Source organism: Scylla paramamosain, chromosome 31 (assembly GCF_035594125.1).
Source record: "Scylla paramamosain isolate STU-SP2022 chromosome 31, ASM3559412v1, whole genome shotgun sequence".
In the NCBI taxonomy this organism is placed as follows: domain Eukaryota; kingdom Metazoa; phylum Arthropoda; class Malacostraca; order Decapoda; family Portunidae; genus Scylla; species Scylla paramamosain.
In genome coordinates this window covers 9,898,817-9,913,645 of record NC_087181.1, presented here as the reverse complement: position 1 = coordinate 9,913,645, position 14,829 = coordinate 9,898,817, and the positions used below count along the sequence as shown (strand labels likewise).

At 39.9% G+C, this 14,829-nt stretch overlaps 1 protein-coding gene across 2 annotated transcripts in view; it reads right to left on the bottom strand.

Moving 5' to 3' along the window:
* Positions 1–14,829, bottom strand: part of LOC135116444 (ATP-dependent translocase ABCB1-like) — a 45,953-nt gene that overhangs the window by 27,808 nt on the left and 3,316 nt on the right. For both annotated transcript variants that reach the window (XM_064033907.1, XM_064033908.1), the window contains exons 2-8: positions 13,394–13,539; positions 12,920–13,007; positions 12,454–12,680; positions 8,448–8,598; positions 6,082–6,182; positions 5,474–5,645; positions 4,456–4,580 (exon numbers count right to left, since the gene is read on the bottom strand). In XM_064033907.1, the coding sequence (XP_063889977.1) occupies positions 4,456–4,580; positions 5,474–5,645; positions 6,082–6,182; positions 8,448–8,598; positions 12,454–12,680; positions 12,920–13,007; positions 13,394–13,539 (1,010 nt within the window). The remainder of the gene's footprint in view (positions 1–4,455; positions 4,581–5,473; positions 5,646–6,081; positions 6,183–8,447; positions 8,599–12,453; positions 12,681–12,919; positions 13,008–13,393; positions 13,540–14,829) is intronic.

The following is a 14,829-nucleotide window of genomic DNA, read 5'->3' as shown; positions in this document are numbered from 1 at the left end:
TGTGCATCCTCATAGATTTTTCCTTCAACTTTCAATCTTGATACACCTTCCTTCATCTTCCCAATAGAATAGTTTGGGTTAATTTATACAAAATTATAACAAAAGCAACAGAGATTTGTGGTAAGACGAGTGGGAAACCAAAAGAAGAGAAAGATACATGATGGTGGAATGACGAGGTTCAAGCTGCAATAAAGATAAGAAGTTAGCACTAAAACAAATGAAAGACATTGAGAATGACACCACTAAAGAAAATTACAGACAAGCTAAGAAGCAGGCAAAAAGAACAATAGCCAGAGCAAAGAGTAATACATACAGAGATTGGTATGAGAGGCTGGATACACCAGACAGAGAGAAGATTATATACAGAGTAGCAAAGGTAAGAAATGAAATGAGGAAAGACGTTGAAGTACCAATAGTAAAGGACCAAAACGGAGACATTCTTATGATGGAAGAGGACATAAAAAGAAGATGGCAGGGATATTTCTCAAACCTGTTAAACATGGAAAATGAATATGAAGAACTGAGTGAAACATTACCAGTGGAAGGGCCAATACCCAACATAAGTAGAAGGGAAGTGGATAAAGCAATAAAGAAGGGAAAGGCCAACAAGCCAGGAGGAAAATCTTAAGTAACAATAGAAATGATTAAAGCACTGGGAGAGTTTGGAATGGAGTGGACATACTCATTGTTAGAAAAGATTTGGAGCATGGAGAAAATGCCTGAAGACTGGAAGGAAAGTAGAATGGTTAAGTTGTATTAAGCAGAAAGGAGATATATTAAGTTGTGAAAACTACAGAGGTATTAAGCTGTTGGAGCATAGTCTGAAAATACTAGAGAGAGTGATAGAAGGGAGACTGAGAGAGATGGTCAAAATACACAACCACCAATTTGGATTTATGAAGGGATTGAGCACTGTAGATGCAAGATTTATTTTGTGACAGATACAGGAAAAATATCTAGAAGGAAACAAAAAGGTGTATTGGTGTTTTGTGGACTTGCAGAAGATGTATGACAGGGTGCCTAGGAAAGTATTGTACTGGAGTTTGAGAAAGAGAGGAGTGCCAGAAAAGATAAGACTAGTGAAAATATGAGGGAACAAAAACAACAATGCAGACAAGGTATGGGGAAACAGAATCCTTCCCAGTTGAAGTAGGACTCCATCAGGGATCAGCTTTGAGTCCTTTTCTTTTTCTCATAATGTTGGACACAATAACGATGGATGTAAGCGACAATGAGGACTTGTGGGAGTTGCTGTTCGCTGACGACCTAGTCATCATTGCGGATACGAAGGAAGAGTTACATGAGAGATATTTGTTATGGAAAGGCAACCTGGAGAGAAAGGGAATGAAAGTGAGCACACAAAAGACAGAGGTAATGGTAAGCAACAGAAAAGGTTATAAGGAAATAAATGTAGCATCAGAGGATGGCATAAGATTGAAGCAGACAAGAGAGTTGAAATACCTAGGATCAGTAATTGCAGAAGGAGGAACAGAAAAAGCAGTTAGACGAAGAGTAAAAGCTGGATGGGAAAAATGAAGGGAAGTGAGTAGAGTAACGTTAGATAAGAAAATACCATTGAAGCTGAGAATGAAGATATACAGAAGTGTGTTGAGACCAGTACTTCTGTATGGTGCAGAGACATGGTCTTTAAGGAAGAAAGAGGAAGGCATTCTGGAGAGAACGGAGATGAGGATGGTGAGATGGATGGCTGGCATTTCACTGTTAGAAAGGAGACAAAGTGAAGATATAAGAAGAATGTGTGCAATATGTAATATCAAGGAGAAGGCAAGAGAAGCAAGACTAAGATATTTTGGACACGTGATAAGGAGAAAAGAGGATGAACCAGTGAGGAAGGCAATGATGGTGGAGGTTAGGGGGAGAAGGAGGGTTGGGAGACAGAATAAGGAGTGATAAGAACAAGCTGGGAGTGCAAGATGATGATGCAATGGATAGAAACAGATGGAGAAGGATAACTCGAGCGGCTGACCCTGCAATACAGTGGGATTAAGGTCATATGAAGAAGAATTTATACACTTATCTATTATATCTCCTTCATATTTTCTTTCCTTCATTCTTATTATTTCAATTTACTTGTTTCTAACATCCAATATTCTCCTCCCATCTACTCTCAGTTTTCCTCTCCTTCCATCTATTCCAAGCATTTGACTTACAATTTCTAGCCTCTTTACATTTTGTATTGAACCATTCTTTACCCTTTTTACATCTCGCTCCTCCTCTAGGTGCATATTTTTCCACAGCAGAATTGTACATCCTTATAAATTCGCCCCATTTTTGTCCAAACATCTGCATCTTCGAAGTCTTTCTAGTCCATGGCAAAGTACTTTGTTAATTTTTCAAAGTCACCTTTACTATATTTAAATCTTTTCACCTTATAATTTTCATCAATGATTACATTTTCATTTTACAAATTAAATTCCATCAACACATGATCACTTTTACCTAGTGGGCTATCATAGTGCATAGTTTCAATAATTTCCATGTCCTTGGTAAATACTAAATCAAGTCTTGATCGTTAATCTTCTACTAAATATGATATCACAATCAACCCATTGAGTCACCAAGTTTTCCACCATCCCAGTTTAATAGTCTATTACTCCATGAATTCTCACTTCCAGTGGTTGTCAATATCTCCTAATTTATCTCCTTACAATTCAAATCACCAACAGTAACTATATCACTACTTTCCATCACTATCTTTTCAAGAAATTTTAACACATCTACCAATATCTCTTCGTGCTCTTCTTTTCGCCAAGCACTGGTCATAGGTGACACATACACTCCTACATAATTCATTATCCTTCCATTTCCACTTCTAATCATGTTTTTTTTTTTTTTTTTTTTTTTTTTATGTAGAAAGGAAACTGGCCAAGGGCAACAAAAAATCCAATAAAAAAGTATGCCCACTGAAATGCCAGTCCCTCCCTCTTGAAGGAATTCAAGTCATAGGAAGGTGGAAATACAGAAGCAGGCAGGGAGTTCCAGAGTTTACCAGAGAAAGGGATGAATGATTGAGAATACTGGTTAACTCTTGCGTTAGAGAGGTGGACAGAATAGGGGTGAGAGAAAGAAGAAAGTCTTGTGCAGCAAGGCCGAGGGAGGAGGGGAGGCATGCAGTTAGCAAGATCAGAAGAGCAGTTAGCGTGAAAATAGCGGTAGAAGACAGCTAGATATGCAACATTGCGGCGGTGAGAGAGAGGCTGAAGACAGTCAGTTAGAGGAGAGGAGTTGATGAGACGAAAAGCTTTTGATTCCACCCTGTCTAGAAGAGTGGAACCCCACCAGACATGTGAAGCATACTCCATACATGGACAGATAAGGCCCTTGTACAGAGTTAGCAGCTGGGGGGGGTGAGAAAAACTGGCGGAGACGTCTCAGAACGCCTAACTTCATAGAAGCTTTTTTTAGCTAGAGATGAGATGTGAAGTTTCCAGTTCAGATTATAAGTAAAGGACAGACCGAGGATGTTCAGTGTAGAAGAGGGGGACAGTTGAGTGTCATTGAAGAAGAGGGGATAGTTGTCTGGAAGGTTGTGTCGAGTTGATAGATGGAAGAATTGAGTTTTTGAGGCATTGAACAATACCAAGTTTGCTCTGCCCCAATCAGAAATTTTAGAAAGATCAGAAGTCAAGCGTTCTGTGGCTTCCCTGCGTGAAATGTTTATCTTATCTCTCTGTGTGTGTGTGTGTGTGTGTGTGTGTGTGTGTGTGTGTATTTACCTAGTTGTGGTTTATGGGAGGGGAGTAATCTCATAGTATCCCATCTCTATATCTATCCAGTTTGGATAGATATAGAGCATGGACAGTTACGGCATTGACAATGTCTTTACTGAGTTCATTCCATTTGCTTACATTTCCGTGAGGAAAACTATACTTTTTTGATGTCTCTTCTACAGTTAACTTTCTTCAACTTCTTACTGTGTCCCCTTATACTCTGTGTGTCTAGTTATAAAACATTCTTTGTCCACATTTTCCATACCATTTATCATTCTACAGATGCTTATTAAATCCCCTCTCTCTCTCTCTCTCTCTCTCTCTCTCCTATTTTCAGCTGTAGGAATTTCCAACATTCTTAACCTCTTTTCATAGATCGACTTACTCAACTCTGGAACTATCTTAGTGACTGCTCTTTGTACTCTTTATAATTTTATAATATTCCTCTTTATATGAGGAGACCACACTACTGTGTGTGTGTGTGTGTGTGTGTGTGTGTGTGTGTGTGTGTGTGTGTGTGTGTGTGTGTGTGTGTGTGTGTGTGTGTGTGTGTGTGTGTGTTGTGTGCATGTGTGCACAAGTCGAATAATTCACGCCAGAATAAAAGAATAAAAAGGTGGTAAACAAACTCTCACAACTTCTGTTTAGATCCACAGGGCCACCAAAAATATAATGTGCAGCTATTGATGTGAAATGAGACAAGAAATAGGACATGATAATATACCTTTTGATTTCCTTTGCTTCTCCACCAAAGGCAAGTACTGTCCTGATGGAAGAGAGAACCTCCTCAGCAATACTTCCTGCTTTTCCATACTTTTGCAGTTCTGCAGAAGTCAAGCTTGTTGTAACCTGGAACAAGTTAAATCATGAGCAGATAAGAAAGCACTGGAGAGAGAGAGAGAGAGAGAGAGAGAGAGAGAGAGAGAGAGAGAGAGAGAGAGAGAGAGAGAGAGAGAGAGAGAGAGAGAGAGAGAGAGAGAGAGAGAGAGAGAGAGAGAGAGAGAGAGAGAGATATATTATATTATAGTTTATTGACAGAATTTTTGCAATTACAAGGAGCTTAAAGTAAAAATCATTTCACTAAAATCATTATATCATATAAAAAGAGCTACAAATAAAAATCCTGTCCAGATAAAATTAACCAATTCACATTGCAAAAAACAAACTTTCTCCAAACTTAACTCCTAAAAAATTCAAACTCCCTTTCTTTTAAAAAACAAGAACATTTTAGCCGTAAAGCTTTAACACATCGCAAACATAATCACATAAAGTGCCTAATAAAAAATTCAAACTCCCTTTCTTTTAAAAAAAAAAACAAGAACATTTTAGCCGTAAAGCTTTAACACATCGCAAACATAATCACATAAAGTACCTAATTTACCCTTATACTTCATTAAACTGGTAAAACTACTAAAATCCAACATATTATATCTAGCCCTACAGTCCCTTGACAAAGAACAATTTAACAAAACATGAGACCTCATCTTGTACTGCATTACTATCACACATACACAGTCGCAACTCTGAGAGAGAGAGAGAGAGAGAGAGAGAGAGAGAGAGAGAGAGAGAGAGAGAGAGAGAGAGAGAGAGAGAGAGAGAGAGAGAGAGAGAGAGAGAGAGAGAGAGCACTTAACAGAATAATATATCATCTAAGGGCAAGTACAGTTAAAAATAAGATAAATAAAGACAAAATTAGTACATACATGCATAAACATGAACATGTACACAATTATAACACAAACCTTTGCAATAAGTCCAGTGGAGATTCCTAGAAGAGGAAAGACTGACAGGATGATAAGGGTGAGCTCCCATCCATGGACAAAGGCATTGATTAACGATGCAAGAAAAGTTGTCATGAAAAATATGAACATCCCCACTTTTTCTCCAATGCCTTCCTGCAGCTTGTTCAAATCTCTGCAAAAACATGAAAGGCTAAACTTTTGTTTGTTACAGATTGCAGTTTAGCTTCCAAAAACCTACTTTATCTATAATCTAACTAATTCTGACACAAATTTCTTGAAACTACCAAGAGACAGATCACAACAGAAGAATCTCCATTATTTTTTTGTCTACACACTCTACCACTGCATGCTCCATCTCAATCAACTTCCTGACCTTGCTCTCCTTTAAGGATTCCAATAGCCTGTCCTCCTATTATGTAAAGATTATTCTTCACACACCCAAATCCACTTCACCTTTGTAAACCCTCCATATCACCTCAATTCACACTTTCCGTTTTTTAACTTTCACGTGACTCATTGGCACTTGCATTAGCATCTGTCTCTTTTCTCTTCAGTTATTCCTCTCCTTCCTCTTTGCTATCATTTCTTCCTCCTCACAGTTCACTTACTCTGTGACACGGCTGGCAAAGTCATTTGTCTGATGGGTGTCAAACCAAGCAATCTCCTGAGACAAGATGCTGCGCAAGAACATCCCACGTAGTCTGAATACCTGTAAATTGTTTATTGTATGTTGAGTGTATGTTATACTTACATTACACAATATATTGAAATATCTCTCTCTCTCTCTCTCTCTCTCTCTCTCTCTCTCTCTCTCTCTCTCTCTCTCTCTCTATATATATATATATATATATAGAGAGAGAGAGAGAGAGAGAGAGAGAGAGAGAGAGAGAGAGAGAGAGAGAGAGAGAGAGAGAGAGAGAGAGAGAGAGAGAGAGAGAGAGAGAGAGCTGTCATATCTGTTGTATTTTTACTACATTCACTTTTTTAATCACCTTAAAAGTATTATTACTTCCTCCCCTTCCCCTCTCTCTCTCTCTCTCTCTCTCTCTCTCTCTTCCTCCCATGGCCGTTCATGGGAACTCTCTTAGAGGACAGCCATTGCAGCAGAGACTTCATTTATATTTTTCATTTCTCTCTCTCTCTCTCTCTCTCTCTCTCTCTCTCTCTCTCTCTCTCTCTCTCTCTCTCTCTCTCTCTATATATATATATATATATATATATATATATATATATATATATATATATATATATATATATGGCTGTCCTCTAAGAGAGTTCCCATGAATGGCCATGGGAGGAAGAGAGAGAGAGAGAGAGAGAGAGAGAGAGAGAGAGAGAGAGAGAGAGAGAGAGAGAGAGAGAGAGAGAGAGAGAGAGAGAGAGAGAGAGAGAGAGAGAGAGAGAGCTGTCATATCTGTTGTATTTTTACTACATTCACTTTTTTAATCACCTTAAAAGTGTTATTACTTCCTCCCCTTCCCCTCTCTCTCTCTCTCTCTCTCTCTCTCTCTCTCTCTCTCTCTCTCTCTCTCTCTCTCTCTCTCTCTCTCTCTCTCTCTTCCTCCCATGGCCATTCATGGGAACTCTCTTAGAGGACAGCCATTGCAGCAGAGACTTCATTTATATTTTTCATTTCTCTCTCTCTCTCTCTCTCTCTCTCTCTCTCTCTCTCTCTCTCTCTCTCTCTCTCTCTCTCTCTCTCTATATATATATATATATATATATATATATATATATATATATATAGATCTCTCTCTCTCTCTCTCTCTCTCTCTCTCTCTCTCTCTCTCTCTATATATATATATATATATATATATATATATATATATAGAGAGAGAGAGAGAGAGAGAGAGAGAGAGAGAGAGAGAGAGAGAGAGAGAGAGAGAGAGAGAGAGAGAGAGAGAGAGAGAGAGAGAGAGAGAGAGAGAGAGAGAGAGAGAGAGAGAGAGAGAGAGAGAGAGAGAGAGAGAGAGAGAAATGAAAAATATAAATGAAGTCTCTGCTGCAATGGCTGTCCTCTAAGAGAGTTCCCATGAATGGCCATGGGAGGAAGAGAGAGAGAGAGAGAGAGAGAGAGAGAGAGAGAGAGAGAGAGAGAGAGAGAGAGAGAGAGAGAGAGAGAGAGAGAGAGAGAGAGAGAGAGGGGAAGGGGAGGAAGTAATAACACTTTTAAGGTGATTAAAAAAGTGAATGTAGTAAAAATACAACAGATATGACAGCTCTCTCTCTCTCTCTCTCTCTCTCTCTCTCTCTCTCTCTCTCTCTCTCTCTCTCTCTCTCTCTCTCTCTCTCATCGAGTAGTTACATATATGTATTAGAAATATATATTATTACATAATATATATACAGTAAAATCCCTCTTATCCGGCATCAACGGGACCGCCGACATGCTGGATACTTGAATATTGCCAGATACTTGAATAGAAGTGAAATTATGTCCACAATCACCACCCTACACTCACGCATCTTACCATTACAAAGATCAGCTGATCTTAATCAGCAGCTGATCTGATCAGCTGCTTAAGTGTAAGCACAACAAGCTTCCTCTTTTCTACAACTTTAGGCATGATGAAGGCGTCAGGCAATAAACTGCACACGCGGGACTGAGTCACTGAGTAAACACAGTGCAGTGGGCCACGGGGGGTAGCGAGGAGCAGTGCGCTCTGGTGGTGAGGGGACAAAGTTTGCCTCGCATGGGAATTTAAATCGATTTTATGAGTACACATCGATTTTTTATTGATTTTAAGGCTCGGGGAAAAAATGTGCCAGATACTTGAAGCTGCTGGATACTCGAATGCCGGATGAGAGGGATTTTACTGTATTATATATTATATATTATTATTATTATTATTATTATTATTATTATTATTATATTATTTTGTTAATATCATACGTATTAGAAAAATAAATCCCAGGAAGAATGAGGTTAGTCATATGGCACAGTGAAGGACAGCAGTTATAACTTGGCACTGACCTGTCCCTCTGCAGCATAGTTCATGGAGGTCACAAAGATGTAGCCCATTAACATTTGGACAAAGCCGACGAGGAATGTCCCGACTCCAAACCTTACAACACCCTCAAAGAAATCACCGATGCCTAAGAACTCGGTCAGCTGGTCTCTGACACTGAAAAGAGTGAGATTCTATACTTTGATATTCCACAGACACCTCTCACATAGTACTGATTTTTTTTTTTTTTTTTTTTTTTTATGACAAACTTTTCAAACACTTAACTTACAACACTTGTTAAGGGAGTTGTAGCGGGTGCAAGCCCCCTGTTCAGTTAGGTTAGGTAAGGGGGAGAGGGTGTTTGCAGGGAGCATAGCCCCCTTTAGGTTAGGTTTTGGCTAAGTTAGGTTAGGTTAGATTAGGGGAAGGATTGGAGGAGGATGTAGTGATTCATAAGATTAGGTTAAGCTTGGTTAATTTAGGCTGTTAGGTTAAATTAGGGGGATTGAAGAGGGGTGTAGCCCTCATTAGGTTTGGTTAATTTAAGCTAGGTTAGGTTAGATTAGGGGGTTTGATGGGGGAGATGTAGCCCGCTTTTGGCTAGGTAAGCTTTGGAACCCTATATTTTAGGCCACATCTACTTCCCAGACCCAAAAAACTCCAAAAATTTGGTACTAGTGGGGATGTGGTGTCCCCGGCTGGCTGGGCCATGTCCAGCAGGTCTGAGTTCCCCAGTGTGTATTTTCCTTGCAGTGTTACCAGGTCAGGCGAGGATAGGTTAGGTTAGGTTTGGGACAACTAAGACCTTGCAGACGCTGCCCAGCCAGCCGGGGACCCTACGTCTCCACTAGTGCCCAAAATTTCATTCATTTTTGCGTTTCCCATCCGAAAACTCAGCTTTCCTACCTGGTCCCCAAGTTTAGTAGGGTTGAGGAAAGAGGACAAAAGAATATATAAAGTTATGCTATTGGTAAGATTTACTTTACATGGTTATAATTCTCTGTACACCCCAAACCCATCAACATATTCGTAAATAAGCGCAACAGGGCCTTCTTAGCAATCTATAAAATACATATAAACTAATATAGTATACTTACGTCAGTAAGTTTGAAAAAGCTGGCTGCTATAGCTAACTCATGAATCAGCGTTGAAATCAGGTGTCTAACAGAGCTTAAGTCCAAAAATTGTGTGCTCTATTTCATATTTACCGGTTTAGGCGATTTAGGTTTAGATGAGTAAGTTTAAGTTTAGTTAGGCAAGGTTTAGTTTATTTAGGTTAGGATGGTCTCAGCAAGAGCTGGATCAAGATCATGGCGGCCATCACGACAAAGGCAAAGAATGAAAAGATAAGTATGCTAAACCAGTGGGTAGGTCGATTGGGAAGCGCGGCAAGGATGAGAGCAAGTAAGTATGATGTGTTGAGAGAAGTGTGGAAGAGTGTGGCTGTGCCATGTATAATGTATGGTATGGATGTGATTGCATGGAATGAAAGTGAAATTGATAAGTTAGAAGTGGGCCAGAACAAAGTAGCAAGGATGGCACTGAGTGCACCGAGGTGCACAGCAGTTGAAGCCTTGAGAGGTGACATGGGATGGAGCACCTTCAGAGAAAGACTGACAAAAGCCACACTTAGGTACAAGATTAGGCTTGAGAGAATGGATGATGCAAGAATAGCAAGGAAGGTGTACCTGTGGAATGAAAGTGGAAGCAAATGGAGGAAGAGATGCATGAGAATGACAGACAGGAATGGATTGCAAGTTGTGTGGGCGATAAGAATGGCTGGTAGGAATCAAAATGAGCGTGAATGGGTGGTAACAAGAGGAGGAAGAGTGGGAGCCGAATGGGATGTGAGAAAATGGAAGAATGAGATAGACAAAGAAGTGAAATGTGTGGGACTGAATGAATGGAAGAATGAGATGGAAAGAAAGAAGACCCTGGAATGGTACAAGGAGAAAGAGGCCCCGAGGTATGAAAGGTGGTATGATGGAAGCCTGGGCGGTGATCTTCTCTTCCGAGCGAGGGCACAGTGTATGGATGTGAATGCAAGGAGTTACAGGTGGTCTGAGTCCCGCAGCAAAGTGTGCCAGATGTGTGACATGGGAGAGGATGAGACGGTGGAACATGTGGTGCTGGAGTGTGTGCAGTATGCCAGAGACAGGAATGAGATGATGCAAGTGATACTGACTGAGTTAGGGCATGATAGGAATGAAAGAGTGGAGAAGACAGGAAAGGAATGGATGGTGTTGTTGCTGGGACTGTGTAGAGAGGCCAATGAAAGGATGATTGAGGCGGTGAAAGAGTTTCTGGAGAGAATGTGGCGTGCCAGGTGTATGAACAATTAGGATAGAGGATGCTGTTCGTTTCTCTTTTTTTTTCCCCTTTCTACAGGAGTTGCCGATCCAAAGGCCTGGCTCAGGAGTGATCCTGTGCCACCTGTACCATCAAGATCAAGATCAAGACAAGAACATGAGCAATCGTATGCAGCTCCCTATTTATTTTTTCGCAGTAAGAGGTGGTATTTGGCTCTATTTTTGCTTTCCCCAACCAAATCATGTAGGGGCAGGAGCCGAAAAAATAAGAAATAGGTCCGCGCGACTCTTTAAATTTGCCAGGTTTTATTTTTTTTTCGGATCCCATATCTCGTCTATTTAGGCCTCCCATCCCCCCCGCCCCCCCCCAAAAAAAAAAAAACACCCGCCAGGTCCCCAAACTTGTTGGGGATAGGGAAGGATATATAGATGAAATGGATGAAGGCACTGTTTTTCATTTTTACCCACATATTAAATAAGGGCATGATGGCGGGGCCCTTGCACTCATGAACTGTGTATACAAAGCATTGCTGGACAGATGGACAGACCACTCACTCACTGGCGGCTGCTGGCTGTTAGGTTGGGTTGGGGCAAGGCGCCACCTTTCACAGCACGTTCAAGTGGCCGGGTTATTTCCCATTATTTATCTCATTAAGGGACTTTACATGCCGTGTAGAGCTAGAAGCCCGAAGGAATGGACATTTTGACGGGCGGTGTGGTACCATCCCACCTCGTCGGGCAGCAATGGGCAGTGGCGCCACCTCCACACAGTGCGCAGGGTGTCCCAGGAGTCATGTTCTCAGATATGAAAGATCAAGTAATTCTAAGGCGGAAATATTCTATAGTCAAATGTTTTTTAACGCCATGGTTGAGAAGTTACGGGATATTTTAATGTGAACGTGCTAAGAATTGGCGAGGGGGGAGGGCAGCAATGGTGCACACGCTGAGGATGTTACTTGATTATACATAAAAGATTTCATAAATAAAGATGTAATTGAATTCAAGAACACAGTGCATAGTTGTAGCAAATAATAGCTAAAATATAACGAATGGTATATGGTAACAGCGATCAGTTGTACGCAGCGGGAGTCGTGACTGCCCGTGTGCAACCACTTACCATTAATGCACGGTCATATTTAAATGTGATGTAACTTCTAAACCATGGCGTTAAAAAGCAGTTGACCATAGAATATTTCCGACTTAGAACGACTTGTTCTCTCATTTCTGAAAATATATGACTTTCCTCTTGGGACATCCTATATAATGAAGGAGGAATCTCAAGCCAAGGATTGCAAAAAATCGTGTCAATATGGAAAATGGTGAAACGCAGGCGTGATTTTCAACAAGGACTCGGTATATACAAAGTCCTTGTTTTCAACGATGAAAATATATTAAGCGAATAATTTCTGGACCGCATACAGGAAAGAAAGGGTGTGTGGGATAGAAAATAATTCGTAGTTTAGAAAAAAAAAAAAGTCACAATGAAAATAAAAGGAAGCTAATAAGAATGATGGAATGTAAAGGGTCACTGGCGTGAACACTGCGAGATGGAAGCTGGAACAAGACGCAAGAAATTTAAAGATGAATGGCGGAGCACGAATTTCCTCATACCAGAAATACTTCCGCCATTCCCTACGTTCATTCTGAAAATTGTATTTTTAGTTTTTAATACTTTTATGGTTCGTATCCGCCTCTACCTCTGGAAGTATTAGAATATACTTACTCCTCCACAGTTGTATTTTCGTTGATTACAATTGGCAGGTTTGCAAAACTGTCGTTGTACTCCTGCAGCGTCTCGTTGGTGATGTTGGTGAGCATGGCGTGGTAAACGAAGGAATTGGTCAAGTCACCGAAGAGAATGAACATGGCTGGCAGACACACTCCTGACAGCATGGCGGCCAGCACCCCACTGGCCATTATACATCTTTCTTTACTGTTCGAGTATCTGAACTGATGGAAAAAAAAGAATAAATAAATAAAATAAATAAATAAATAAATAAATAAATAAATAAGAAAACTGCTAATCTAAGTTAAATTAACCTAATGATATGCTGACATTAAACATACTGATGCATTTTATTTTAGTGCATCGATGAATTCCTCTCTTTCTCCTCAGATTGTCACAATAGAGGTAAGGAAGAAATGTTTGATTGCTGAGTTCATGATGATGTTCATTGTCTTATACTTACTAAACTTGAGAAGGGCACTGGGAGAGGCTTGTTCTTATCCTCTTCACCGCCATCCTTACTAATTTTCTTTTTTTTCTTTGGACTGCCTCTGAAAACATGTGCGCTATATTATATATATATATATATATATATATATATATATATATATATATATATATATATATATATATATATATATATATATATATATATATATATATATATATATATATATATATATATTCTCTCTCTCTCTCTGAAACACTCCTTCGCTGTACCGCCACTACATTCAAAAGGCTCTAATAGAAGTTCCAAAGGTTTATAAGGATGTTTTAATGATTCAAGTGACAGATTAAGATTTTTATATTATTAACAAGACACTCTTGAAAATCCGGGTAATCATCACTGTGGTCTTTGAAAATAGCCGTGGTGAGACAGCAAAACGTTTCTGAAAACGGGTCTTTCTCTCATGAGCGATCTCCAGTATATACTTACTCTTCTGTGGCTTGTATTTGTACGTGTGTCTCATGTTTTTCGTTTTCCAAATCCTCCAGACTTCCTTTCTCGCTGGCAACATTAATGATCACAGGATGTCCGTTTTGTGATGATTTGGTATCCATTCCTTCTATCCCTTCGGGTTCCTGCAATTCAGTAGTCAAAGCATCACCTCCAATTCCAATACAGTAATTCATGCTATCTATACACACGGGCAGGGAAAGATCGCCAACCTTCATATTACCATACAATACATGTATACATATACTACTACTACTACTACTACTACTACTATCTATCTATCTATCTATTTATCTATCTATCTATCTACCTGTCTATCTATCTATTTATCTATCACTGCAAGCTTTCTTATAAGGATTATGAAAAATCATAGGAAGATTAAGAAAAATGTATCATGTCCACGAAAATCCTTTTTCGATAACCTAATGCATTACAGTTTTAGAATCTCTCTCTCTCTCTCTCTCTCTCTCTCTCTCTCTCTCTCTCTCTCTCTCTCTCTCTCTCTCTCTCTCTCTCTCATACACACACACACACACACGCACACACACACACGCACAACAGAAGCAGCATTGTGATAAGGTAGATTGGCTATAGTGCTAAAGTACGCAATGAAGCGTAAAATACAGCTCTTTATCAATAGAAACCAGCAGGATCTTCCGTGTTGATACGTTGTAGTCAAATACTATCTTCTTCCTCCCCCATCCCCTTTTCTCTATAGTGCGAGATGGATCTAACCTTGATATGACTTAAGGTAATGAGGGTCATTTCTTACTTGTTCCTCAAATGAAAATAAAAGAATCTTGAGCAACACATGGCGCAACATTCAGACAGGAGAGGGATGGAATGGCGGGTGTGGCCTTGGCTCGAGATCTTCGGTTAGTACATAATCGTAGAGATAAGTGCCAACCACTTCTTAGAGACCAAGGTGAATGTGTGCCTTGTTACCTGCCTTCATCAAACTAATCATTCCGGGATGACAACACTAACGGATCTCTCAGTAAGTGGCAACAGTCAAGACAATGACAGGTCCGGCTATCCCAGCACTTGCCAGCGCATGTAATATTGTGTTCAAGGTTAGGGAAGGTGGGCCACATGATGCAATAGAATGTTATCTTCGTCAAAGTTATGCCAAGAAATTCTTCAAGTACAATAGTGTTTCATTGTAATCTGCTGCATACTTACGAAATACTCTACCAATATGACTACCATGCCAGATAACTAAATCAGGACGACTTTGAAAAAAAAAAAAAAATCGAAAAAGTGTAGCATTACGGCGCTTCACAGGCAAACAGACAGACACACACATGGGCAGACCGGCAAACACCACTGAGAGTTGTCACACGGGGCCTGTAGACAGATAGATAGACAAACTAGCAAACACCACTGAGAGCAGCCACACGGCGCTTGCAGACAGA